The 26,740-nt window shown below is 39.1% G+C and overlaps 1 protein-coding gene across 5 annotated transcripts in view; it reads right to left on the bottom strand.

Moving 5' to 3' along the window:
• Positions 1–15,417: 15,417 nt before the first annotated feature.
• The window catches only part of meis1b (Meis homeobox 1 b), a 64,451-nt gene continuing 53,128 nt past the window's right edge, over positions 15,418–26,740 (bottom strand). The window contains exons 10-13 of one of the 5 annotated variants that reach the window (XR_013207835.1): positions 21,929–21,987; positions 20,825–21,021; positions 20,330–20,423; positions 15,418–16,877 (exon numbers count right to left, since the gene is read on the bottom strand). Coding sequence is in view for 4 of the 5 variants with exons in the window: in XM_077246705.1 (XP_077102820.1) it covers positions 16,594–16,877; positions 20,932–21,021; positions 21,929–21,987 (433 nt within the window). In the remaining variant the exon portion in view is untranslated. Of the gene's footprint in view, positions 16,878–20,329; positions 20,424–20,824; positions 21,022–21,924; positions 21,988–26,740 lie in introns of all 5 variants that reach the window. The other 4 variants (XM_077246723.1, XM_077246733.1, XM_077246705.1 and 1 more) reach the window with 4 other exon arrangements.

Consider the following 26,740-nt stretch of genomic DNA (forward strand, 5'->3'; position numbering starts at 1 on the left):
AGTTGGGACTTAATCAGAACCAGATGGACACGGTGTCGAAATTGTCCAAAAGGGTCTGAGAACGTGGGGAGCTGTCAGGCCTGTGGAGAGAGTGGAATTCTTCAGTAATAAAACGTGGATTTATCACCTCTCTACCACAGTCATAGCCCTTTCTGTTAAGAGCCGATAGAGAGAGGGAGGCCACTGTCCTTTATTCTCGCAAAACTCCGGCTCGGCTCCTCAGCAAGGCCTGAACTATAGCAGTCTTCAGTGAAGGCGCATTAACCGAGAGCTTTCGCGTCCCCTACTGAGTCAAATGAACCTGCTAAAATAGCCGCTTTTCACAATAGGCTGTGTAATTGAAACCAGAATGTGGAGGATTTGATAAATTGCTTGACCCTGTAGGAATGTTTGAGCTGTAAATTTTTAGTGCATTTTGGTTATGTGTTTGGGTAAATGCATGTCTGTTCATGTGTCTTTCGGCGCGTGAGTGCGTCTGTGTTTTTATTATTTTTAATAGTAATGGCTTTTCACTGTCGTTTTAGTGAGGGCACGCACGCACACACACACACACACACACACACACACACACACACACACACACACACACACACACACACACACACACATAACACACACACACACACACACACACACACACACACACACACACACACACACACAGCAAAACCTTTGTGGGCCTTAAAGCACCTTTAGATTTTAAGATCAAATGGTCCATAAATCTTCTGAACTCTATGGAGTTCCTTCACGTACTTGCTGGTTTACATTAAAGATCGAAAAATCCTTGGAAGGCAAACCATCCAATCCATTTTGCAGCATCAAAAGGTTTAGAGGCATGCAAACCAAATATTGCACTGTTCATATGAAAAACAATATGAAAGTGAAAGAAATAAAATAACCTAAAAATCATTAGGAAAACTAAATAGGAATTTTATTGTAAGAGAGTAAAAAATAGAGAATTTTTCAGTAACAGTGTCCTTGTTACACATTATATGTACTTACCATAGTAATAACAGTAAATGATGCATAGGCCTACTTGCAACAAACTGTTGACCAAATCCTAATCCTACTCTAACCCTACAGTGAGTGCATGGAGTTAATTATTATTACTCTACTTAAATATATAATTACACTGTAACAATGACACCTTAAAATAAGGTGTAACCGAATTTTCTTAAAAACATTTTTTAACAGTTTTGTATTTATATAGGTCATGCGTTGTCCATGCCGCAGATAGAAAACGATCAATCGGTTGGGGCGCTGTGAGGTCAACGCAGTGTAAACACAGCACAGGGCACGATTTATGGCGTTTTCTGCGGCTACAACCAGAGGTCTGTATATTTTCACATCATAATTGCTTTTTGCAGCTTTTCAATCACTGAGAGCTCTTTTTGTTTTGTCTCTCACCCTATTCTAAGGACTGAAGCATACACAACGGCCCAGGGGTATTTTCACCTCATTCTTAATTCTTCATTTCACCTCAAGTCTTAATATACGCCATGTCTTTCTTCTCTTTTTTTCAGAGTCAAATGAATTGTGCAGCCCTGTTAAAAGGACCACATCACACTTGAGACTTCGTACCGTGGGGTTTCTCACTTGTTGACAGTAGTTACCTGTGCCCTGGCAGACCCTTGGCCCTGGGATAAAATGGCTTCTATCATGGGCCAGACACATAAATATTTCCCTTTCTATTTTCCAAAATAGCTTTTAATTTAACAAGTTTTATGGTTCTAATATTAAGTGCATGTGTTTTACAAGACACTGTGTCCTCTGAGTCACCCCTTGGTTTTCGGCTGCTTTTTTACCTTATGGAGAAGGGGGAAAGACGGGGGGGATGTTTGACTGGGCCTCTACCAGACACTCCCCCATGCTCCCCTCGGCCTGGGCCTCTCCTTCTATTGGACGGCCATGTAGAACGTCTAGGATTAAGGGACGGGCAACTCCCTCTGTCCACACTAGTGTATTCTGGCCCGCTGACCTCTCCCTTGGGGATCTGAAAGTCCAAAAAAACCTCTCAATCACTAAAGTTCCCTCACGATGGGGATTCCTTGTGTAGACAGCACTAGGAAAAGAATGGGCTCTCAAAGTTACAATAAATATAGATGTCCCTTGATTTTAACCACGGTTAGCATTACGTTTATAACAGCACCCTGGTTATGGATTTATCACTGGGTAACAGAGTTCTGAATATATATATATATATATATATATATATATATATATATATGTGTGTGTGTGTGTGTGTGTGTGTGTGTGTGTGTGTGTGTGTGTGTGTGTGTGTGTGTGTGTGTGTGTAGGGACAAATTAATGTCAAGTTGTTCTCTCTGTCAGGATTAAGTGTCTGTTTGCTTTTTGCTCACATGATGCAGTTTGATGAATAAAAAAGCTCTTCTGAGCAAATCAAAAACTTGATCCCTGTTTAAAAAGAGGGATGGAAACAACTACTTTACCCAATAATGAAAACCTGTCATCATTTACTTATCCTCATATTGTTCCAAACCAATAGAACCGACTTTCTTCCAGGGAAAACAAAAGCATAAATTTTGAAGAATTTTGCTGTCACTCTTTTCCAAGTAATTACAATGAATGGTCACTAGAGCTTTTGAGCTTCATAAAGTAAGAGAAAGCACAGTAAAAGTGATTCCGTCACAGTACTGTACAGCACAATGGAGTTGAAATAGCCTACTTACAATTTGGTCAAATGACAAAATATCAAATTACTTTAGAAGACTTGGAATATAATGTACTCATCATATGGATCATGTTTACTTGTATTACAGTCTTTTTTTAAAGCTTTAAAGGCAAGAAGGTGAGTAAATGGTTCATTTCAAATTTTTCATCCTCTAATGTCCTAAAACTGCATGTTTTGTCATTGTGAACAGGTAAATGTGAAATATTAAAATATTTTATTTATTATTTGTTTGTAAAAGGTCGGTCTCTGTTTTTTTTGTTAGTTTTTTTTGTGTGTGTGTGCATGTATGTTTTAATAAAGTGACATACTGTCAATTCAAAAGTCTTGTACTGACATTGTGTTATTTTTATTCCTTAGGCTAATATATATAAGCAAAGTGTTACATATAGACAACAAAAATGGTTGTCAAAAATGGAAAAATAATTAATAAATTATGCAGTATCCAAAAAATCCAAAGGTTTACAAAGACAATTATCAAGGGACCTGCACTCAAAGTGCTGTAAATAATTATAAAATGATATATATTTACTAATATATTAAAAAGGGCAATACATAACTTGAAATGGGAGTGATCAGTTTTCAACGGTTCTGAGTCTTATTCATTTGTTTATGGGAAGTATTCTGATATTGCTATTTAAAGGAATAATGATCTTTTGATATAGAAATCAGTGAGCTTATTTTCACATGCTGTGACCATAGTTTCAGCTCTATAGCAAGAGTTAGCAGAAACTATTAGAAACTATTCACACATATGTTTTTTTATCAGTCAACATCTGGGACCAATTCAAATAAGTGATTTTTAAGAACATATGCAAATGATTCACTGTATATCTTGCATTTATCAAGCATATTCTCACTTGTTGTTAATGATTTCTTTTTGTTTTCATCTTTCATCTCTTGGTCTGTGCTCCTGATGTATAAATTCTTTTGATTATTTCACAAAACAATCTTTTAATAATTCCATTATTCATATAGTGTCTGCTGATTGTAAATGCATCGTGAGCTTGCAATCAGATTTTCAACATGCCTCAATTTCACTAGAGCATTTAATCATAAACATTGATTTTATTTTAAATCAAACAATAAGACTTTTGACGTGAGTGAAGGACGGGCAGATGAATTCGTGAGAATATAAAAGCCTACACCCTGTACAAGATAAGAATCTCCATCATCTGTAGGCACATGTAGAATAAACAATAGAGGTTTTCTTCACAGAAAAAACAAACACTCTTTCACACATACATCTCCAGCGAGCTCCTGAAATTCAGCATGTCATAAATCTACCCCTCTGAATACGCCTGGCATGTTTTAAGGTTGCTGTGTCCATAATACCATATAACATAAGCACACTGCAGTTGATTGGTAGACATAAACATTGACTGCGGCCCGGACGCAGTTTAGCACCCAGCTACAATTCATCGGTAAACTGAACTGCTGCTGTAAGTGGAAAATCAAGGTCTGTTGTCCCAAAAGTGGGAATGGACTTCACAATCACAACGGGAGAACGGGAAATAAAAGGCAATTTAGCATCAGCATTTTCTTTTCGAAATATTTGAAATGCATTTGTCTAAGGCTCAAATGTGGCATTCGTCTAGTCACATTTCTTAAAATGGTACTTAAAGGGATAGTTCACCAAAAGATGAAAATTAGCCCATGATTTACTCACCCTCTATGATATATTAATAAAAGTTATATTAAAAAAAATGTTCTGGCTCTTCCAAGCTTTATAATGGCAGTGAATGGCCATTTCTGTTTTGAAATAAATACAAGTGCATCTATCCATCATAAAAGTGCTCCACGTGGCTCCGGGGGGTTAATAAAGGCCTTCTGAAGCAAAGTGATGCCTTTGTGTGAGAAAAATAGTCATATTTAACATGTTACAAAGTACAATTCTAGCTTCCCGCCAAATGGCCATACGCAGTCTACTTTCGCCTAAAGTGCAACTCATGACATCAGAGGTAGTGTAGTGTGTCATGGTATAGCATAAATATCAAAAGTACGTCGCATTCCTCGCATAAGTTGCTTTAGACTTAAGTCGAATCCGTATGTTCGTTAGGCCGGAAGCTAGCTATTTTACTTTATAAAGTTTTAAATATGAATATTTTTCTTACACAAACGCATCGCTTCACTTCAGAAGGCCTTTATTAACCCCCCGGAGCCGTGTGTATTACTTTTATGATGGATAGAGGCACTTTTATGGACATCAAAACAAACGGCCATTCACTGCCATTATAAAGCTTGGAAGAGCCAGGACATTTTTTAATATAACTGCGATTGTATTCGTCTGAAAGAAGAAAGTCATATACACCTAGGATGGCTTGAGTGTGAGTAAATCATGGGCTAATTTTCATTTTTGGGTAAACAATCCCTTTAATAGGCTTCTGAACCTGTATTTTTTCCACAATGGAAAAGAAAACCTACACCACAAAGACTTTGGAGCACTGGCCTGAAATGCTCATGACATAATACTAAAACTGTAGAAATATTGCTATCCTTTTACCATGTATAGGAAATTAGCATAACTCACTGAAACACAGGTGAAACCGCTGAAGATGAATGATAACGTGTAGTAAGGGAAGAGAAAGTAATTTTAATACAACATCAGAGCAACAAATAAGTCTAAAACAAAGACGTACCGGATTGAACTAAAATAAAACACGACTCTGATGGATGTAAAATCGAGTCAGAAACACCTGGCGGCATTAGAGCGGTTTGCCTGTCCTCTTAACCCTTTAGCCAACACCCTTCAGTTCAAATAATGCTTTTATCCCGGATCTGCGGAGGTGCAACTCAGGTTACTCAATTAAAGCGCTTATTATTTATCTTCGGGTTGTGTTTTACCCATTGACATCCTATTTAGTGCCGATGACCCTGCTTATACAAACCCTAATAATTCAAAAATGTTATAGCATGTAACACTAACATTCTCAGGCTAATCCATCACAAAGCCTAACAATAGCCTGCCTCAAATGTGGCACGGTGCACTAAAAGCTTTTATGCTAAATGTGTAGCCTCGTCCAAAGTAAAGTGTGAGGGGTCGGGGCAAAGGGGTCCCTTATCAGATGGATTTGTTTCCTCTACATCTAAGTGGAGAGGGATTTATCTCATACATAAACAGTTGCAGGAATGGAGGTGGCACATCTTTGAATCAGCTCAAATATTTGGGCGTTCTGTTTCTCACGCGTCAATGACTTTGTCTCTTACTCACACTTCAGTTAATCCTTCATTGGTCTTTCAACATATTGCCACAGGTATAGATGTTAAATTACCGTGGAGTGGGAAATAATGTTACGTCAAACAGAGAATTACAGGGGATTTGAGATCCGGGAAAACTATAGCTTTTTAACAACTAGAAACACTTTCGGTAACACTTTATTTTACAGTGTCCTTGTTACATATGTTAGATGTACTTTCCATAGTATTAACAGTAAATGATGCATAATTACATGCAATTAACCCTCGACCAAATCCTAATCCTACCCTAACCCTATAGTAAGTACATGTAGTAGCTTAATATTACTCAGTACTTATATATATAACTAAACTAATGACACCTTAAAATAAAGTGTAACCAAACTTTATTTTACACATGTACTTACAGTGTATAAGGAAGTACTGGGCAATACAAGGTAACTACATGGGTTAAGGTTAGGTTTAGGGGTACGTAAGTACTTTTATTAGTGCTTGGTATTACCCAGTTATTATACACTGTAAAGAAAAGTTGCTTAAATGGTTTAGAACAATAAACTTGGATGTTTAAGTCATTTCAATTTAAATTACATTAAACTGACTTAAAAAATAGTTGAATCTTGTACAACTAATAAAACAGCTGCTTAACATATTTTGCTGAGTTAAAGCAGTGGTTCTCAACTCCAGTCCTCGGGACCCACTGCTCTGCACATTTTGTATGTCTCTCTTATCTGACACACTCAGTTCAGATCAAGGAGTCTCTCCTAACGAGCTGGTGATCTGGATCAGGTGTGTTAAATAAGGAGACATAAAAAATGTGCAGAGCAGTGGGTCCCGAGGACTGGAGTTGAGAACCACTGAGTTAAAGCAATGTAAAAACACATGTTGTCATAATTGATCATATTTTTTACAGTGTAATTACTATATTAGGTACATAATATGTACACGCGGAACATGACTGTAAAATAAAGTTCTACCGAAAAAAAAATCTATCAATACATTATTTCAATTAATTCATTAAAGTTAGAAAAGACTACCATTAATTCGGACAATAGTACAATTATATTATGTTGAATACAAATACAACAGCACAGGAGCAGAACAACAATACATAGCAAGTCACGTCGTCCATTTATCATGTTCTCCTCTGCTTTACAGTTTAAAGAGGTAGAAGAGGCTCTTCCACTTCCTTTAATGTTTGGTTTAGGGTAAGTAGCCGATGGGCTCCCCACTGTTACCTGAAAACCTCCACAGCACTCTTTCTAACTGAATCTCTTGTGCAGAGGCAGTCAGCCAGTCTGATAGACTACATTGCTCTTTATAAACTGTCTATGGTCCATAAACTACACAGCAGAAAGCGTGGCTTTGGGTTCAGGTTTAAGACGTCTGAAAGCTTCTATTACTGTAACTGGGTCCCTTTCTCTACATGTAATACAAAGACATGCTAGCAGCTTACTTCAAGTGCTACAAAAGTGTGCATATTTTTGATTTGGGTAAATTCTTTCCCAGTTGTTGTAATATTTTGGCATCATGACACCATGGCAGCTAAGATAGTAGGCTAATCCAGCCAAGTGCCCAACCCTGCGTTGCCTGAATGGGTGCGACTTAAAATACTTGTGTAAAATAAACAGTCCTACTGGTATAAACTTGCGGCCTGTCACATGCTCTAACGCCCGATTCACAACCAGACATTGCAAAGCGTTAAAAAAGCAAAATATTTCTACTGAAGCAGTAAGCTTACAGTGAGAGATGACTGAAAAGAAAACAAAACAGATGAATAAATATAAAGATTTGCCAAAGGATGCATGAATGAGCCAGCAGGATAATCTATTTTATTTGATGCCTCTGCAAAAATCGGTTATAATGAGCTGTCAATCACGCTAAAAAGTCTGCTCTACTAACGATAATAACTTACAACACGATTATACAGCCTATTGCATGTTAATGATATGAAGCTGCACAAAGAAATATAACCGTCCATGATTGTTTTATACGTGTCTTGAATATATCACTGTCTATTTCACCCTTGAGGAATTTGCATTCTATCTAAATAATAGTTTATCCGCGCTTGCACGGTGTTTACAAGTGTGATAAAGTGTGAAAATGACTCCCGTTGATTAAAAGTAAAAACAGCTGCATACCAAAACTTATAATTAGATTTACTTAATGAACAGTGCGAATACATTTTCTGAGACCATCCTGTGGGTTTGCGCGCGCTTCTTCACTGCAACAACAATAACAAAGTAGCCTATATTGGCGTCTGATTCAAGCACTACGACTTCAGGGTGGGAAAGTGAAAACACGCAACTTCGGAAAAACTGACAAGGTGAGAGAGCTTCTTGCTGACATTTTTAACCCGCCACGGATGTGTGGCTGATAATTATGCGCGCTGTAAGGCACAGATACACTCTGGGTGTTACTTTGAAATCACTACCGGATTTAATTCATCATTAGGAAATGGTTGTCTTAAGACGGAGCTTGATGTGTGAATAAACAACTGTTTCATTTACAGCATTACTAGAGAATCAGCCTAGAGCACAAAGAAAAGCAGACCAACCCGTCAAGACAAAAACTCATGCTGGGACAATTTTATGGATTATATATATATATATATATATATATAATCTTATGCTTCACTGCTTGATTATTCTTATTATTATTTCTTGACCAACATGCAAGAAGTCATTATATTGACAAGTGACGAAGATAATTATAAAACAGGTAATGATATCTGCAAGATAGACCCTCATAACTGTGTATGATCAGAATTTTTATTTTATGTAAAGATTTTTTTTATCAATTTTTTATATCAGATATTTTCACTTTTTAATAAAAAGTCGGTTACGTAAAGGTGAACGAGACTAATATAAACCTCTAATTTCTCAAAAAATCACTATACTGCATTATAGTCTTTTTCCTTGAAATCAAGTGTCTTAAATACGACATTTTTTAAAATAGTTATAATTAATGAAAGTGTAGCAATGTATTAATATTGTTATTATTAATCTTTCATTCACCGATATGATATCAATCCACTGATTAATTATCGAGTGTTACCACGATGTAAGGTAGCCTATTCAAACTGAAAAGAAGGCTATTATAATAGACTGCTGTAATTCAGTAATGTTATATTGAATGGTTCTTTTTGATGTATCGGTTTTGCTCATTCTTGGCTCGTTGTCCATCAGATTCTTGCAGCAAAACTGGCACATCAAAAAGACACGTTCCCATAGACCGAATTACAGCCTCCGAAAATAAATAAATGAGGAGGCCACTGGCCTCGGGTCAGAGGTTTATCACTCTTCTGCTATGCGAGTGGAATTTGTGACTCTCTGCCTTGTCTCAACTTGCAGCTCACATATTTACCTAAAGTAGTCGTGACCTTTTCACCTTCGGTTTCAGTCATGTGACACACAGGGATTTAATACTGTATCAAAGTTTCTCTCAAGAGGTCTCTGCATTCATACCGATTTAAAATGAAATTATTAATAGGAATTTTGTCTTCATTCGATTATTTATCTTCACAGATTTGTTGATTTGCATATTGCAATTGCATATTAAGACACTCTAAATAATTATTTCCAATGGAATATTGTGATTAATTGCTTCAAGGGTATTGCGACAAACACAACCTTACTAACAAAGCGGTGTAAGAGATAAAATAACATTATACTAATTTATTATTACAAAGTAAGTAGAATGCATTCGTTAATATAATTGGTAAGAGTTATTTATACCTATAGGTGAGTGTGCTAGCCTACTTTCAACTCAATGTGAGTTTCTGTGCTTGCTCGCTGAATCAATAGTAGCGTAGTCTTTAATTATATTTTTTGTCGAAATGTTATACAAAAATATATATATTTAAAATAATATTACTTTACTTCCGCAATCGTGCAAAAGTTCTCATAACTTGATAGGCTCTTTTAGTTTGATCTTTGAATGTGTGTTGCGTTTATCTTTCGCCCCTAACAGCAGATGCATATACTTCACTGTCTCACCGGGATCAAAGCGAAGAGAGAACATAAGTGGTTATTGTAAGCGAAACATAATACCTCATAACATAAAAGAGAGCGGAGAGATGATGCTGTTGAGTGCGTTTTGGCATTCATCGAGACTTTTGGGCAGGTGGGGGTCGGTGAGCTCTCATTAAAGCCTAACACACAACGGCTATTATTGGATCGGATCTCAGCAGGTGAAGATGGGAGCCGGGCTGGCGCACCTTTCCCTGACATCCGAGGCTGCTTTACCGGCTCTTGTCCTTCGTAAGCTGCAGCCGTGGTGGCCTTGATAGTGATCGAGAGAGAAAGTGAGAGAGCGGTTCAGAGATACTACGCGGTTCTGTTGCACGATGCCCCGATTGTAACATAGCAGCTCTCCTTAGCCTACTTTTGCCATTTAAACAGACAAATAAGTAGTCTACCACATTTCCCACGAATTAATAATAATAATAATACTAATAATACACTGTAAAAACAAAATGTTGGTTTAACTTAAAAGAGTAAGATGCTTGCCTTAAAATGTTGTGTTCTTTGAAATTAAAAATGTGAGTTGATACAAAGGATATTGGTTTAAAGCTCTAAATATTGTTATCTGAACCATATTAATTATCTAAGTTGATTTGACAAAAGAAAAAAAAAGTTGTGATAAATAATGAAAATATGTTTTACAGTGTAATATAATAATAATGTCTGTATATGTAACAATTTTTATCTTTAGAGATACAGACACTTTTCCAACGAACGCGTCATTGTACCTGCAGGAACCTACACGCCGTCTCATTAATATCTATATTATTATCCGATGTCAGCAGCTCTTTTGTGCCGTAGCTAAGAGTTTAAGTTATACATCAGTAAATAAATAAATATATGGATATTTTTCCTATGGCATTGTCGCCATTCAAAACACTTAAAAGTAGGCTAATGCCTAGCATAAAATATAAAGAGAAAACACACACACACACACACGAACACACACACACACACACACACACACACACACACACACACACACACACACATATATATATATATATATATATATTATTATTATTTCTGGTAGATGCAGGCTTATTGATAAATCAATCTCATGTCTCTTCGTGTGTTGCTATCAGTGGGAAAGCTACTATTGTTCGTCATGCATGGCAAAGGACGCATTTGTTTGCTTCGTGGCTTACCAGCTCTCCCTCTGGAAGCTCAAATAATACATTATTGCTTAATTTCCGTGCTTTATGTTGGACTCAATTTCTTCAAGTGCACTTTGAAGGGGGGAAAAGTCACTTGGGAAGTCACTTGATATTTTTAAATATATTCTTCAAGTCCGTTCTGACACAAACAATAAATAGACTTTTCGTGCGTTCAGTCCTCATAAACAGTATATTCCAAACCTTATTTAAATTTTTTATTTTGTGTTTTTTTGCATTCAAAATGTCTCTTTACGCGCGTAAAAAATGTAGTAATTGTGTCGAAATGTTGTTCATCGTTTTTATAGCCTACTGTTTGTTTTTATGAGGTTACACAAAACAGCTATTCGCTATTCTGTGTATCAAATATTTTTTTCTTTAATTGTGGAGCACGGAGCTTTATAATAAGCGCTTATTGAATTGAACGGACAAGAAAGCAATCCAGCATCCTCTGACCCCCGAAAGCAGCCCGCTTTCATTGATCACCCCCTTATGAGATAATGCAATTACAAACATCAATAAGGAGCTGCGAGGGGAATCATTACGTGCTGACAGTGATAGATGATAGTGCAGAAAATAGCGCGTTTCTCTCCAACAATCCTGGAGCCCAGGGGCTTTCAGGGGTGGGCGAAGTCACCAAGGAAACAGATGACATCCAAAATGGCCCTACAGTTTTGGACAGTCCATCTCTTTTCTCCAGACTTCTCTCTGTTATAGTCCACCAGCTGCCACATAACATTATTCTATGTGGTAACACGCTTGAGACGTTAGTGAAACAAAGTTGCAATTGCATACAGACACATCTAGCATCGCTTTCTCACTATTGGTCTTGCAATTATATATAAAACGACCTGACTGATCATCTATTTAGGCTATTGTGTATTTGTTTTGGGCTTTATTGCCGAAATCTAACCTATATTTTAAATTGGTCGTCTGTGAGACCTTGAAAATAAACAAGAAACTAAAAAGCATGATTTGATTCGGTTAGTTAAAAAGAAAGTGACATAGTGACATGTCAAATAGATACTTCACTTGAACAACGTGAAATCTTGCTTGGTCTTTACAACTCTTACATTCTTGCTCTGTATTGATTACAATTGCATTGCAAGTGCCTGCAATACTGTACAATTATTATTTGCTTTAGGCTATAACCTATAACCTAAATATATATTTATAAGCAGGCTACATCGATTTTTAGTTATTATTATTAGGCTATTTAAGCCTTAGCCTATTTTATGTTGCATTTGCAAGTAACATAGCCTATTGAATACAGTGTAGGATAATGTTATTGTGCTTATGTTTTGTTTCTGCGGTAGGCTATCTCTCTCTCTCTCTCTCTCTCTCTCTCTCTCTCTCTCTCTCTCTCTCTCTCTCTCTCTCTCTCTCTCTCTCACACACACACGCGTCGTGTTTTCACGGGGACTTTAAATAGACATAATGATTTTTATACTGTACAAACTTTATATTCTATCCCCTTACACTAACCCTACCCATAATAGAAAAATGCATTATTCCATTTTCAAAAAACATCACTTAGTTTATATACATGATTTATAAGTTGTTTTCTTCATGTGGACCAAAAAATTCCCCCACACGGACAAGAATTTCGTGTGGACAATTTGTCCCATCATGTAAGGATTACCAGTCCACCCCCACCACACACACACACACACACACACACACACACACACACACACACACACACACACACACACACACACACACACACACACACACACACACACACACACACACACACACATACACACTTCATGGAGCAGTGGACAAACATGACCAATGAATGGTGAGTGGACCACATTTGCATCTGCCAATGCCACTGCCTGCGTGCTGCGAAGACACATGACCCTTTGTGAAAGTTTTCAAACTGAAGCAAAACTACTCGAGTACAGAGTACAGATGACAGAAACATGCAACAGCCCAGCCCATGCTGCTCTTTATGGGAGGCAGAAAGTCCTGTTTGGGCACCTCTGTGCTTATGGAACAAATTTCTTTCAGTCATTACTCACAGAGTTCAGTATGTGGTCAAAGCCAGATAAAAGCTTTCTTCTTTCTTCTTAAACAACAGATGGAAAAGGCGTCGTCTTTATGTGTGTTTGGCTGCGGGTAAATGTAGAAAATCAATAATCATGTTCATTTGCAAAGGTCACGAAACGCTCATTAGGAAACTTACTTATACCCAGGGAGTAAGTGTGAACAGAACAGAATTAAAAGCAAACTGGTCTTTCTAAACTAATGTTCTGTATGTAGGCCGTGATGTCTGATAGGTCTACTAAAATTCATATCTTTGATATAGCTACGATTTGGCATAGGCTAGCTGTGCGTTGGCAGTAACTATAGGCTAGATAAAGTAGTTATTAAGTAGTTATTAGTAGTTATAAAGTTATTATGCACGTATTACTGTTAGCCTTCATATTTTAGCCAACACATTAAAATAATTAATTCCAACAACAACAATAAACAATGGGTGCTCCAAAAAAGATAAAATATGACATAGGCTACATAATGCTTATTAATGTTACATATTGCACATTAATATTAGGCCTACTCAGTAGCCTAGTATATGGTAACCTAAACGTATAGGCTAAAGTGTGACAAAAACACTAAAAGTTAGCTCCTATAATTTTACATGATATTATCAAACAAGTACTAAATTATTATTTTTTTAAATTATTTAGCACTTTACTATTTCAGTCCATAATGAAATCCCTGGATAAACTTCAAGATATTAAATATGCCCCTGAAGGACAGTTTTCCAGATCCCCTAAAGATGGCAGTCAAACATGGGATTTATCTCCGCCCGCGTCTCCAGAGCACTGAATGGCGAATGGTTGAGGAATTCAAATCTGAGGAGATGAAACGGTGTCATTAAACCGTCGCCTGTGTTCCGCGTTGCTTGAGAGCAAAACATTCTGCAAAGAGAAGGTAATAAAAATACAATGGCGATAGAAAACTGAAAGACGGGGTTGAGAAAGGGAACGTATTGATTTACTATGGGAGTGTAGTTTAACCTGGCACCACCCGTACAAGCTGGGTAAGTTTTTTTCAGAATTCCCACAAGAATATAGCACATTTCCCTTACGCAGTCGTGTCGAATCCATCGTAAACATACATTTCGATTAGTTGTGTCTGATTTAGAATTATTAAGCGCCTGGTTTTAGCGGGTAGCTTGGAAACAGCCATAGCCTGGATATTGCCGTTTCAAGCGCTCTAGACGGAGCCTTTGAGTGAGTGAAATAAGGCGTGAGGGGGAACTAATCTTCCCCTTTAAGTGTTTGTGGCAATTTTATGTAAATGAATTTTAATGTTGAACGGGGGATAATTCTTCCTTTATCCGTCCCTCCACCTCATTCAACCCCCCCTTTGAGTCTCGGTTCTTCGAACGGGCCGCACATTTGTTGCACATTAGCAAACGTAGGAAAGTTGATTATGCTGTATTTAAACAAACGTCATCAATTTCATTCTGCTTGACGACGTGTGATATATGTTGCCCTTTCTTTAAAAAGTTGGACTCACCTTGTGCATTAGCGCCCCAGACCATGTGCACTTTACATTAAAGTGTTCTTGTTACGTGTTATTATAATTAATTACAACAAAATGTGTAATTGCATGCAACTCTTAAAATAATAACTTCCTGTTCATTTGTGTTACTCAGAATATAATTACTTTGTGGACACTACAGTGAAAGGTGTGACCCCCCTGTAGGCCAAGCCTCATGTTCAGACCATGTTCATGTTTTACATTACAGCGTTCTTGTAACTCATGTGCTATTATAATTAATTACAACAAAATTTTAAATTACATGCAATGCATAAAATAATAACTTGTTGTTCATTTGTGTTACTCAGAACTTAATTACTCTGAAAAGTGTGACCCAAAGATTTTAGATAGGATAAGCCTGTAGGCCTAGCCTATAAAAGTCTCAAATTATGATCCCTGGCTGAAAATGAAAGTGGCTTATAGACACAAAGTTTGATTCAGTGGATTCATTACTAAGGGTAGGAAAAGCATGTAATGTGGTTATCAAAATTAACAATGAAAAAAAAAATCCAAATCAAATTAAAATGAACTTGGGCTAATGAATATTAGAACCATTTTGAAAATCTATCTAATTGGGGTTATCTAATGTTGAGGGGAAACTACACTCTTATTTTGTAGCTGAAAACAAATGAGTAAATTAAATTGCCCAACATTTTAAAGGATTTGTAGCATTTGTGTGACAGACAGACAAAACCTGAAGGTTATATTCAGTAAACCTAAAGCGTCAAAAATGAAACACTCCTAAAATCAAACCAGGCCAGGAATCCTCAAATATATGAAAATAGCTCATGTTCCCCTCTTTTTACACAAAATTTATTCATTTACAATGTATACATAAACTCTTCAAAATTCAAACAAGTGATAGCAACAAGTTAAACCAATATCCCCCAAAAAACAGGTTTGCTTAATCAAAAGCATGAATCCCAAATCCCATTTATAACTTAAACTCTGAAAGTGTGATGGGTTGGCTTCACACACACACACACACACACACACACACACACACACACACACACACACACACACACACACACACACACACACACACACACACACACACACACACACACACACACACACACACACACACACACACACACACACACACACATGCTTGTCCTTCACATTCAGCTTCTCACACATCCAGTAAAGGTAAGTGAAAATAATTTTCATTGGTTCCAATGGTGATGGGGCCAGTTCCATTATGATGTATAAATTGGGAATGCAAAATGGAGACCTCCTGAAAGGCAAGAGGATGTGGCTCAGACAGGTGGATTTCACTCAGTTTCTTCCTAAGGCCACGATGAGTCTTGGAAAATCCGCCCTCCCACAGGACAAAAAAAAAATTTGGCCTGGCAAACATGTATTCAATGAATTATTGATTTATTCACATATATTTTTTTCTCGTTTAAACGCAAAGTGATTTATGGAGGAGGCCAAAAGTCTATGGAGATGGCACACACATAGTGTGGAAAGAAAAAAAGTTCACATCCTTTTTAAAAAAAAATCTATTAGAAACAGCATAATATGCAGAACAATACGATAGCATTTACAATACTTTTTTCCCAGTTCTTATGAAAGTCCAATGCAATTTTACAACAGTATACAGTATATCCTCATCCCTCCCCTTTAGAGGCTGATATAGTAATAAATTCAATCGTTCTCTCCTGCTCTTTCTCGCTCTCTCTCTATCTCTCTCTCTCTCTCTCTCTCTCTCTCTCTCTCTCTCTCTCTCTCTCTCTCTCTCTCTCTCTTTCTCTCTTTTTTTGTGTCTAAGCAAAGGGCACCTCCTTATAAAGTGTCCCATAGTATACAGAAATCTGCTTCTTTCTTGGTCCGAATCTATAGCCAAGATGCAAGCTCCTCAGTCTCTGTAGCAAGTCAGTATGTAATCGGTGCTTTGCAAGCCCCAGAAAAACCAATCGCAGCTCCTCATCTGTCCATCACAGTCATTTAAAGAATCCTTTTTAGTAAATTACTGGGCATGGATGTCCATGAATTGTCCTCCCATGTTAGGGTCTCCTGGATTGAACATAGGGGGGCTAGAGGCTGACATGGGCATGGCAGGGTGTGGCGGTCCTCCGTGCATTAACATCGCTGGGTGGTGGGGGTGTCCAGGGATGTAGGAACGCATGGGAGGGCCGTGCCGCAACTGAGCAGGGTGGTGGGGCATCTGGGAGGCGCTGTAGCCTGGTTGCCCCATAGCCATACCCACTGGGCCACTGTGTGACAGGTATTCCCCTGGCATGCCTTGTAGTCCTAGGGGAAAAAAAGCAGAAGATCACAGTGATTATTGATGATGCATTTGTAATAGTTAGACATAACGTTATCTATATTATGTTTGGGAGTTCATCAAGGCAACAGTTTTCTTTGACAAAAAAAGATCTGACTCTACAATCACAGCACCAGAAAACATTCGAGTCATGTGATTGTAAGAGAAGCCTTCGAGGGAGGACTGTCCTCTGTAATGAATTGGAAGAGACTCGAAGAGGAATCTGTGTATTGGGAGAGGGTGGCTCTCTAGGGACTAACTCACTGGCCTGAACACAGCACTTTGCTGCTGCATGCAGGGATCTGTACCAGGGATCTGTACTCAGTGCCGTGTGCATCAGGTCTGAAATCTGCCACGGTCATACCCGACTAGTCAACTGGAAGGTTGTCCTTCACTAAGGTCAACCAGAAAGCTGATATGTAGCTGTTGTTAGGCTTAATTTGCTAATTTTATATTCATCTCAGAGAACAACACTATGAAATCTATTAAGTGGCTCCCCACTGGATAACAGTGACAATGATGTGCTTATATTATAGCCATTGACCTTTTTTTAAATAGAGGACAATCACCAATAATTTTACTGTATCTTAAAATTTTCATTACATGTTGGTTGTATTATTGAAATGAAATTATACAAATTTAAAGTCTAACACTAAATGGCACATATGTGGAAATGAACTGCCGTTTGTCCTAAGCACGGGCCAAGTCTTTATGCCAGAGGAAGCCACAACAATGACAAATGAGGTAAAATAAGCCATGCCTTTATTCTATGTTCTCCCCTCACTTATCTCACTTTAAGCACAATGAGCAAAGGTCTGTGGCTCGCTCTTGAGAGCCCCTCAGAGAAACGGCACCATTGTGCTTAAATTAGAGACGAAAGGTGAAAATTTACAAAGGCCGTCACTTGAGAGGCCTCACCTGGGTGCGTGCACGTGCCAGGAGCAGAAAGGCCACTAACCCTGTGACAGCGGCAATACAAAGTAGCAAATCAACCTCAAGTTAAAACAGCCCTTTTGTTATTGTTCTGATTATAGGTCTTTAGGTTTCAGCTTTAGAATGACATATATAATGGTTGGTGTTTTGCACTAGCATGTGGAGTGGTAATCTGTATGCCCCTGCAGTTATTTACTGCTAAAGGCCTGACCCAAGCTTTTGAGGGGTCATCAGCTGTATTTGATTTCAATCCTTGTACACGTTGTTTAGTGAGGAAGGAAAACATCTACTCTACCAGAAAAGCAATACTCGGACGTGAAAAGGGCACACGTTGCAAATGTGGTTTTTCACTTAATAAGTCAATCAATACATTGAGCTCCTTGCCTGTCTATTTTCAGAGGTGCCATGGGACCAAATCAACAGGGGATGTTTGACAAAGACAATACAGGAGCCAAATCCCTGAAGACCCTTTCTCCCCTAAAAGTAAAAGTTCAGAGCAGAAAAATGGGTACCTTGACCCTGCAAAAGGTTAACAAACTTCTGCTTAATGAATGGGAGGAATGAAATTTCAGACAAAGGAGTCTCCAGCAGAGCTTCCAGCTCACCAAAGCATACCAGCTTTGGGCGGGGAGGGCAACATTTTTGTCCATATGCCCATAATTAATGCTCTCTGCGTTCACTATTGTCTTGAAATTAAAATGAATTTTTTTTTGGCCACCCTCGGCTAATTTTGTGGAAGAAACACAAAGAATGGTACAGGGGGAAATGGTCATAAAACAGTCATTCCCTCGTTTATCAAAGGCTCGTCCTCTTCTGCTTGAGTAGGCAGGCTTTATCCACGCTGACAGGTGTATTGTTTCGGAGAGCTATAAGCTCTATAATCGTCATGGGCAGAAAGCATAACGCTTTGCTAAGTAGGTTTAATTGGCTTTGGTTTTAAGTAATGTTGCAGTGTGACTGCTTGGAACACCTTAATTTCAGGTCTTTGGACTTCCCAGAAAATAACTGCTTAATCTCGCCTTGAGGAGGATTCTTCAACTAATGAAAATTGCTTATAAAATATAATGAAGCCTTGGTCTCTTAATCAAATAAGATAACTTTTTTTTGTAATAACCTATTAATTTAATTGGTCGCAAAGTATAAAGCACATCACTTACATTTAATTGACCTAGAAACTATAGTAACAATATTTAAATTAGACAAGCTAGGAATTTTCAGTGATGAAGCAATAAAGACCAGGCATTCTTCACCATGGCGACACATTTCTGTCACACTCTGCCTCCTTTCTTTCCTCATTTCCCCCTCTCGCTCGCTCTCTTTTTCCCCCACAACCCATCTCATCTAAGATTCCACACGCGGCCCAATTACAGAATTCGGCAAGCAAATTGAGGCTGTTTAAAGCAGGTTTCTCACATGTCTTCTGGGAACTACGGCAGCTGCTGTAAGCAGCCATTTGGACACCGGGAAACACTCTCAGTGTTTAGATATGCACACAGAGCGTGGACGTGACGTTTAAAGCACAGAGCTTGGGTTATCAGCCCATGTCTCTCGGTTAAAGACAGTCAAGTAGAGAGTATCTTTGACAACAGAGGCATTCTGTGCTTGACTGCATTAATGATCGCTATTTTTGTATACTGAATAAGTCAAATCCATTTGTCACACCGCTTGTGATGGCATATTTAATTTGGATATAGTCAATTAGGCTGGACTAAGCTGTGTACCCTGCTGTGCACACCTCCATTTTGCACTCCTTCATCTTCCCTGCCTTTGCCATTAGTAATCCTATTAGGAAAGACAGACAAGAAAATAGTGGACCAAGTCAGGGTCGATAGAAGCAGCTCCACCTAAAACATTCCAGGCAAGACTGACACAATTTCCAAATGTGTGACTATGTATTTGTCTGTGGGGTGAGAGAGCGATTCTTTGTGCGTTGCCTCGCAGGTTGGTGTATAAATGTAACTCATGCATCAACTGTAGGGAGACAGATTTATGACACTTTGGGGACATGCACTTTTCTCTCCTTGCACTGCTGCCAGACTGCTTACATTTTGCCAATCAGTCTGTTGCTATGGTAACACACCCCTCCCTTTCTCCGACCAAAACCCCAATCTCAATCCCCCCACCCTCCATTCGCCTCTTTCCCCACACAGCTATTCCTCCTCTCTCTCTCTCTCTCTCTCTCTCTCTCTCTCTCTCTCTCTCTCTCTCTCTCTCTCTCTCTCGCCCACACTCATTTCCCCTTTCTATATGACTCTATGCACAGTTAAGTAACATGGCCAAAAATTTTCATAAGTAAGAAAATGTGACAAAGATCACACACACAAGCACACCAACTCCTGATTGAAGCTAGTCACCCACAAGAACAAGAAATATTAGTATTGGTAAGCAGGAAAAAGCAGCGTGTTGTCTCGAGGAAAAGAGACATTTCTCTCCCATTTCGTAAAAGCAAACCAAATGAATTGCTGAAAACATTGTGGATGCTTGGTGACCCTGCTTTTGTACTTACTTCCCCCATTGCTTTGCGATTGGTTAACTAGAAGGTTACATGTAGTGCCACTGTCCCTCCATGCCCATATTCATGCCCATCCCACTCATAGGCCCTAGAAGGAGAGAAAACAATCGAAGAAGAAGATGCCGAAAGATGAGAAAATAAACAGACAACAGCTCAGAGACAGGAGGTCTAGAAACAAAAGCACAATCCCCGTTTATTAAATGAAAAGAGAAGAACACCAAATAGTACAAATAAGACAATATAAGTTAAAAAAAAATACAAGTAAATAATGCATTCAAAGGTTGGAAGGAAGCCTGGCTTTGGACAAATCTAGCAGTTTAACTGGTGAGGTGGGAGGGAATGAGTGGTTAGCAACAGTGACCAGTTGCACAAAGTGGAACAGATTTAGATTTAGAGATGAGAGCAAATTCTGTGAAGATGGTTATTAGAAAGGAAAGTCTAAGTAAAGAAACATGAAGGGACAAAGGGGTATAATGCATTGGACCACACCTGTGCTAGCCAAGGGTCTCAGTGTCAGTCTGAGAAGGAGGTAGTGATGGGGGGCTTGTGGGAAGGTGGGAGATGTCAGAGGAGAAGACGACACGCCAAGGTCTTACCAGGTGGTCTGATTCCCATGTGCTGCTGGCCGTCCATCACGAAGCCTCCCATGGGTTGACCATCTGGGTTGTAGGGAGCTCCTTGACTTACTGCAGGAGGGTATGGTGAGGGAATGTGGGGGAAATGAACAGTGGTCAATTAGTGCTTTTAATTAAGTTTCAGTCGCAGGAGAAACATCATCTGTTAGCCCACATGCAGACTGAGGCATTTCACACGGTTTCTTTGGGTTTTGTGAGAGGTAAAACACTTGACAGAACATGCTCAACGAAGCTTAAGTACTAGGATCAAAGAACTGAGCATATATCCTATACATGCAGAAAACATTTTTAGACAGCACTTTAGTGAAACTGTTCAATAATAAATTAAAAAGTGAAAAAAAAAACCCAAAGTGATATATTTTTCCCCACACAACCTAATTTAGATGTACTTACCATGAGTTCACACTATTGAAAATGTGTGTGCCGGGGGATTATTTGGTCAAAAACAACAGCTCAACCCCAATGAATGCCTTTGAACTTTACTGAGTCCCTAATGCAACCCTGCCCCCTGAACCCTATTACAGGTAATAAACTTTACAGCAGTCCACAACAAGCCATGCACCAGGGGCACTGTTCACTAACAGGAGGAACTGAACTAGGAGGCAAACACAGCCAATACAGAATAAAAAACACTGATGAATATCCTCTTTACTTGGCCAAACTGCTCTCCACTTAACTTTTGGAGGATAATGAGTTGGATAAGGAGGAAACAGTTGTAGTTACTGTTTCAATACTTTAATCCATCGTATGTGTTTGCTCGCTTCTCTTTGTCACTGGGTTATATAGCGCCCAAATCAGCATGATTAGTGCTTTGGGTTAATTGGATGGATTTTAGTGGTCAATCATTGTTGACATCCAGGCTGGGCTAAGTATTTACCGGCAGGTGGGCCTCCGGGTGCATGGCTTGCAGGGGGCTTTCGCCTGCGGGACTTGAATACAGAAACTATGGGGGACTTGCCTGCTCGGTTGGACTGGTCGATCATGGGCTGTACTATTCTTCTTCTTGCGTTAATGAACCTGTAAAAACAAGATAATGCAACATATGATGGAAAAGTGACTGGAGTTTTTGCTGTCTTTTTCTGTAAACACAGTCATGTCCATGCCTGCCGCTGTCCAGATCAGCCCAGATAACTAATCAGAGGGGTAATTGGGGGATTTTTTTCTCTAATCCTCTAGTACTCCTGTGGGAGTGTCAGAGAGTTGTTCCATAACACAGAAATGTTCACAAAGCTTATGACTTGTACAAACGTGTGCTGGCTTAATATATATTGCCTACTAAGCGAAGTGCACAAAAGCACTTTGAAGACAGTGGTGTTTTTATCCATCTATGCAGTTCAAGAGAGTCCTTTTCCTTTTTTGTATTAACTTTATTTCAAATCACTGAGCAATTCAAACCCTGATGCCATATGTAACACAGTTGATATGCACCACAGGAATTAACATGTTTAGGAAATGTTTACTAACAGAAAAAGTGTTGCATTGTCAAAGAACACTAGTACAAGCCATGTTTTCTTTTCCCGTGTGCCTCCCTAGAGAGAGAATAATGAAACTGTGGGTTCAATGCGTTGTTGTTTTTTACCTCGCTGAAAAAAGCAGGCTGTTCTGCATTTCTGCATATTGTGCATAACATTTGTGACAAAAACATAGCTGGCCCCTGTAGCTTCTGACCCACAACCTTCTTGCACCATACATCAGAGTGCTCTGGCCTTGTTGTGCCTAAATCCCCTCTAGTGACCCGATGACCCTGGTCACCTCCTGGAGTCTAAGCTCAGGGGTTCCAACTTGATTTATGTCCTCCTGCTGTTACCACAGTTGGACACTTCCATTTCATCCTTTGAGGGGGGAATTAGTAGACTTTTAAGGAAACAATAGCTCCACTCCTCTTTTCAGACTGAGAAAAGCAAAGGAGGAGAGCTTGGGTGGAGGGAGAGAGCGAGAGAAAGGGAGAAATAAAGAGACAGAGCAGAACTAACGGACAAAGAAATTTTCACAGAGGCATCTGCTAAGCTTCTTGCTTCTTAATTATAAAATAGATAATTCCAACTTATTTTAACCCAGAAATCACCTACAGTTTGAATAATGAACTATATTATTCTATTTTAATTTTGGTTAAGGTGACATTTAGGTACTCTTCATGTTTACCCATGGTAATATTACTGTATGTAGGGAATTGCCTCTTGTGCTATAAAGCTTGTTTTTTATTCCTTAAAATTTATTTTACCAGAGAGCACAACTTTCTCATATAATTATCACCAATATCACTCTACGGCATCACCTTAAAGGCTGAAAAAAAAGATTGGGGAGGAATGTACTGACATGGCAGTGCACCATCAAATGAGAGAATGTCTGGAGTTTTATCACCAGCAGTGGGCTGGAGAGCAGGGGGAGTCTCAGACTAGGCATTCCTTTTACTGCCTTCATCTCAGGCTGGGGTCAAGGGGGGGGGGTACTGTTGTCTATCTGCTGACCTCTGCCGTTTGGATTTTCCTCCCTCGCTCACTCGTTCTCCCTCTGCCTTTTTTCCACTCGCTTTCTTTCAAATTGTGGAAACGCTGTTTTTTTTTTAAAGGTATCTTAAGCTTCCTCTCTCGTTCCTCCTTATATCTAAGGCCAGATGCGCCAAAAGCTGGAACAAAGGACAAGTGCTACACAATACCAGGCAGGGGGATGGAGAGGTGGTGGGGGTGAGGGTGGGGGTGTAGGAGTGTGAGGAAAAAGAGAAAGAATGGTCATGCTCTGTTCTGTGAGCCAGGCGGACGCCCTGGCGCTGACGGTTAAGAAGGCAATCAAAAGGAGCAGAGAGCCATACGGGCCAGGCTAAAGCTGGAGCCTCCATTAGGAGTAAAAGTTCACCTTTGCGCGACCTCTCCGCGCTATAGGACTGCATTTATGGCCTGTTCAGTTTCTACTTCCCATAGGCACACAATGAAGCCAACTATTCAGTCTAGCTCAGGACAATGGGGGGCTATTTTAAAGCAAAACGCCACTAGTGGCACCTCCAACGAAGGATAAAAAGAGGAGGGTTAAAAATACAGAGCTTCACTAAAAGGCCAAGAAAAAAAGATTGAAATGAGAGTGTTTATAAGCCAAATGAACCTTGATAGAGGGCAGTTTGGTTCTTCTCATTCTGTTAGTGTGTGTGTGTGTGTGTGTGTGTGTGTGTGTGTGTGTGTGTGTGTGTGTGTGTGTGTGTGTGTGTGTTTGTGTGTGTGTGTGTGTGTGTGTGTGTGTGTGTGTTTCATAATGTGTTGAAGCTCTATTGCTCATTCCAGACTTCACTGACAGTCGATCTGATCTCTGTCGGGTTTGCCAGGGCCTCCGCTAATATCCCACTCTCATTACAAACGCACAGGTGTAGCACGAACGGCACGTGAAATGGCCAATTAAAAGCAAGAAATTGTCTTTTTCATCAGCTGCCTTTGTTGCGTGACCAATTAGGGAATAATTTAATAAGTGTTGCTGGAAAGATCCGGATTGAAGATACAAAAGGTTATATTTCAGTATGTCTATCTAAATGCATATGAAGTGTGTCATTTTTCTCAGAAATGCCCCTTTCGTCTGCTCGTTCCTTTTCTCTCAGATCTAAAGTGTTTGAGGAGGCGCATGCATGACTACGGAGGACCGAATTCACTCATGAAATCACATTTCAACACACTCAGCTACATTTACATGTATATTAAAAACCCACAAACAGGCATATCACTAATACCGATGGAATAGAATGATCTGATGATTCGGATCTGCATCTGTGGCTCTACAGGAATCTTCAGGAAAATATGTATTAAAAGAAAATACATAAAATATGTTATGGTTTTAGGATAATTATAAGTTAAAATGAAGTAAGAGTGCATTATCAATTTATCTATTGTGCTACCTCTGTTTTTGGGAGTAACGAGCTATAAATATAGCTACAAACTACATTTTCAGTAGTGTGACAGAAGCTCAGCTGTTTTTAAAACATTGTAGCTTTTCCAGTTACAAGTTACTTTGTGACATAACACTACATTGCTGTTTGTTCGCACTGTATTGCGCACACTCAAACTAAGTCATATTTATAAATAATGTTATATTCATTGATTTGTTCAAACTGAAAAAAAAAAAGGATTTGAGACCCTGCTTGAAATTTTAGGCATTGAGATCTTTTTTTAAGTATTTAAATATAAAGAAAAATAATAAATAGGAAAAGAAATTCAAATTAATGTGTTTTCTAGCTTTGTAGCTATACATGTACTGTATCTGTTCAAGTTTAATGCTGTCGCCCTAATTGAGATGTTTCTTCATCAAAAAATTATACTAATTAAATTATAAATTAAAAAATCAAATAGCATATATTATATTTCTCCTTTAACAATGTAGTTATAGTTGTTAGCTTCTAATGTAATGAGCTACTTTTTTAAAAATGATAGCTCAACTGCGTAACGATTTCAAATAATGTGTACCTTGTACATTGGCAAACTACATTTTTGAAGTAGCTGCTTTAATTCAACTAGCTAATCAAGCAATAAGACCCCTCTGGTGAAACCAACTTTATTATCAGTGTCTGCTCCAGAGATCCATTTACTTAAGTAATTAGTAATTCACATGTTGGCATGCCTCAAGGCAATTTTTATAAATACGAGCATCTCATCTCGACCTAAAAGTCATAAAAGTCCACCTCGGCTCCTCCTCTCTCCGAGTCAATCTGGGGTCAGTCGCTATGGCCTGCCAGTGTTTAAATAAACTAGTCCAGCTGTTTGCTGCACAAATTCCATTTACACTCTTCCTCCCCCCACCCCAATCCACCCGCCCTCGCTCTCACACACATACATACATTTACACACACCTTTTAATCAGTGCACTGCAAGCCAGGCCTGGAGGAGTGGTGTTAACCTGTTCCGTTGCTGGAGACAGGCTAGAGGCAATGGGGCATACATAAAGGACCAACTTCCAACACCCGTTTGCATCTCTCACCTCAGACAATTCCATTCAGCCACATCCCACCCCTCTTCCTCCTCTCGCACTGCATGTTTCTGCCTTTCTCACTTCTCTTCATGTTCTTAATAACACAGGTCTCCCCATCGACCCCTCAGCTGTTTCTTAGACCGCCCTGGTTGGTGGAATCCCATAAGAAGATCCCACTCTGCTGGGTCTTGAGAAGCAGGGGCCATGTACACACTATTGCTAAAGATGGATGCCACTCTTTCTCCAGAGTGCTTATGCAAACGAGTTGTTAATGCAGTGACATCATTCTCTTTTAGACACTGACAGGTCATTTGAGGTGTGGTGCTAGAAAATCACAGAAACATACGCATGTGTCTGGACTTATTTGCAAATTTTGCTTTAGCTGCTTACACCAGCTAATACCAGTTGGCTTTCAGGTTTCTTGCATACAACTGTGAGATTTGCCATAGTTATCATTAAGTCGACCACTGGAATTTTTAGAGTGACTCTGGTATTCTGTACACATACAGAACAATATTTTGGGGAATTCACTCTCACATTTTAATGTAGTCGTCACTCCCAAAACTTTGTAGTGTGTATTTGGCTAGCAATTCCTTGCTTCTAATTTCCACAGACATTACCGGGATTACCTGGCCCGCTCTAGCAGAGAAAAACAGCCTGCTCAAAGAAGACAGAGGAGATGTAAAGGAGGCTCTCAAGTAGGGGCTGGTCTAATCCCTGCTGCATCAGCCCCCCTCCAACAGAGGCTGGCTATTACTTCAGCAAACTCACCCCCACAAGCTCCTCTCACCAAACAAAGTCGAAACCTTTCCATTAACAGAGCTGTGAA

The sequence above is a fragment of the Siphateles boraxobius genome, unplaced genomic scaffold (genome assembly GCF_051911475.1).
Source record: "Siphateles boraxobius isolate OS27281-9 unplaced genomic scaffold, OSU_SipBor_1 104, whole genome shotgun sequence".
Classification (NCBI taxonomy): Eukaryota; Metazoa; Chordata; class Actinopteri; order Cypriniformes; family Leuciscidae; genus Siphateles; species Siphateles boraxobius.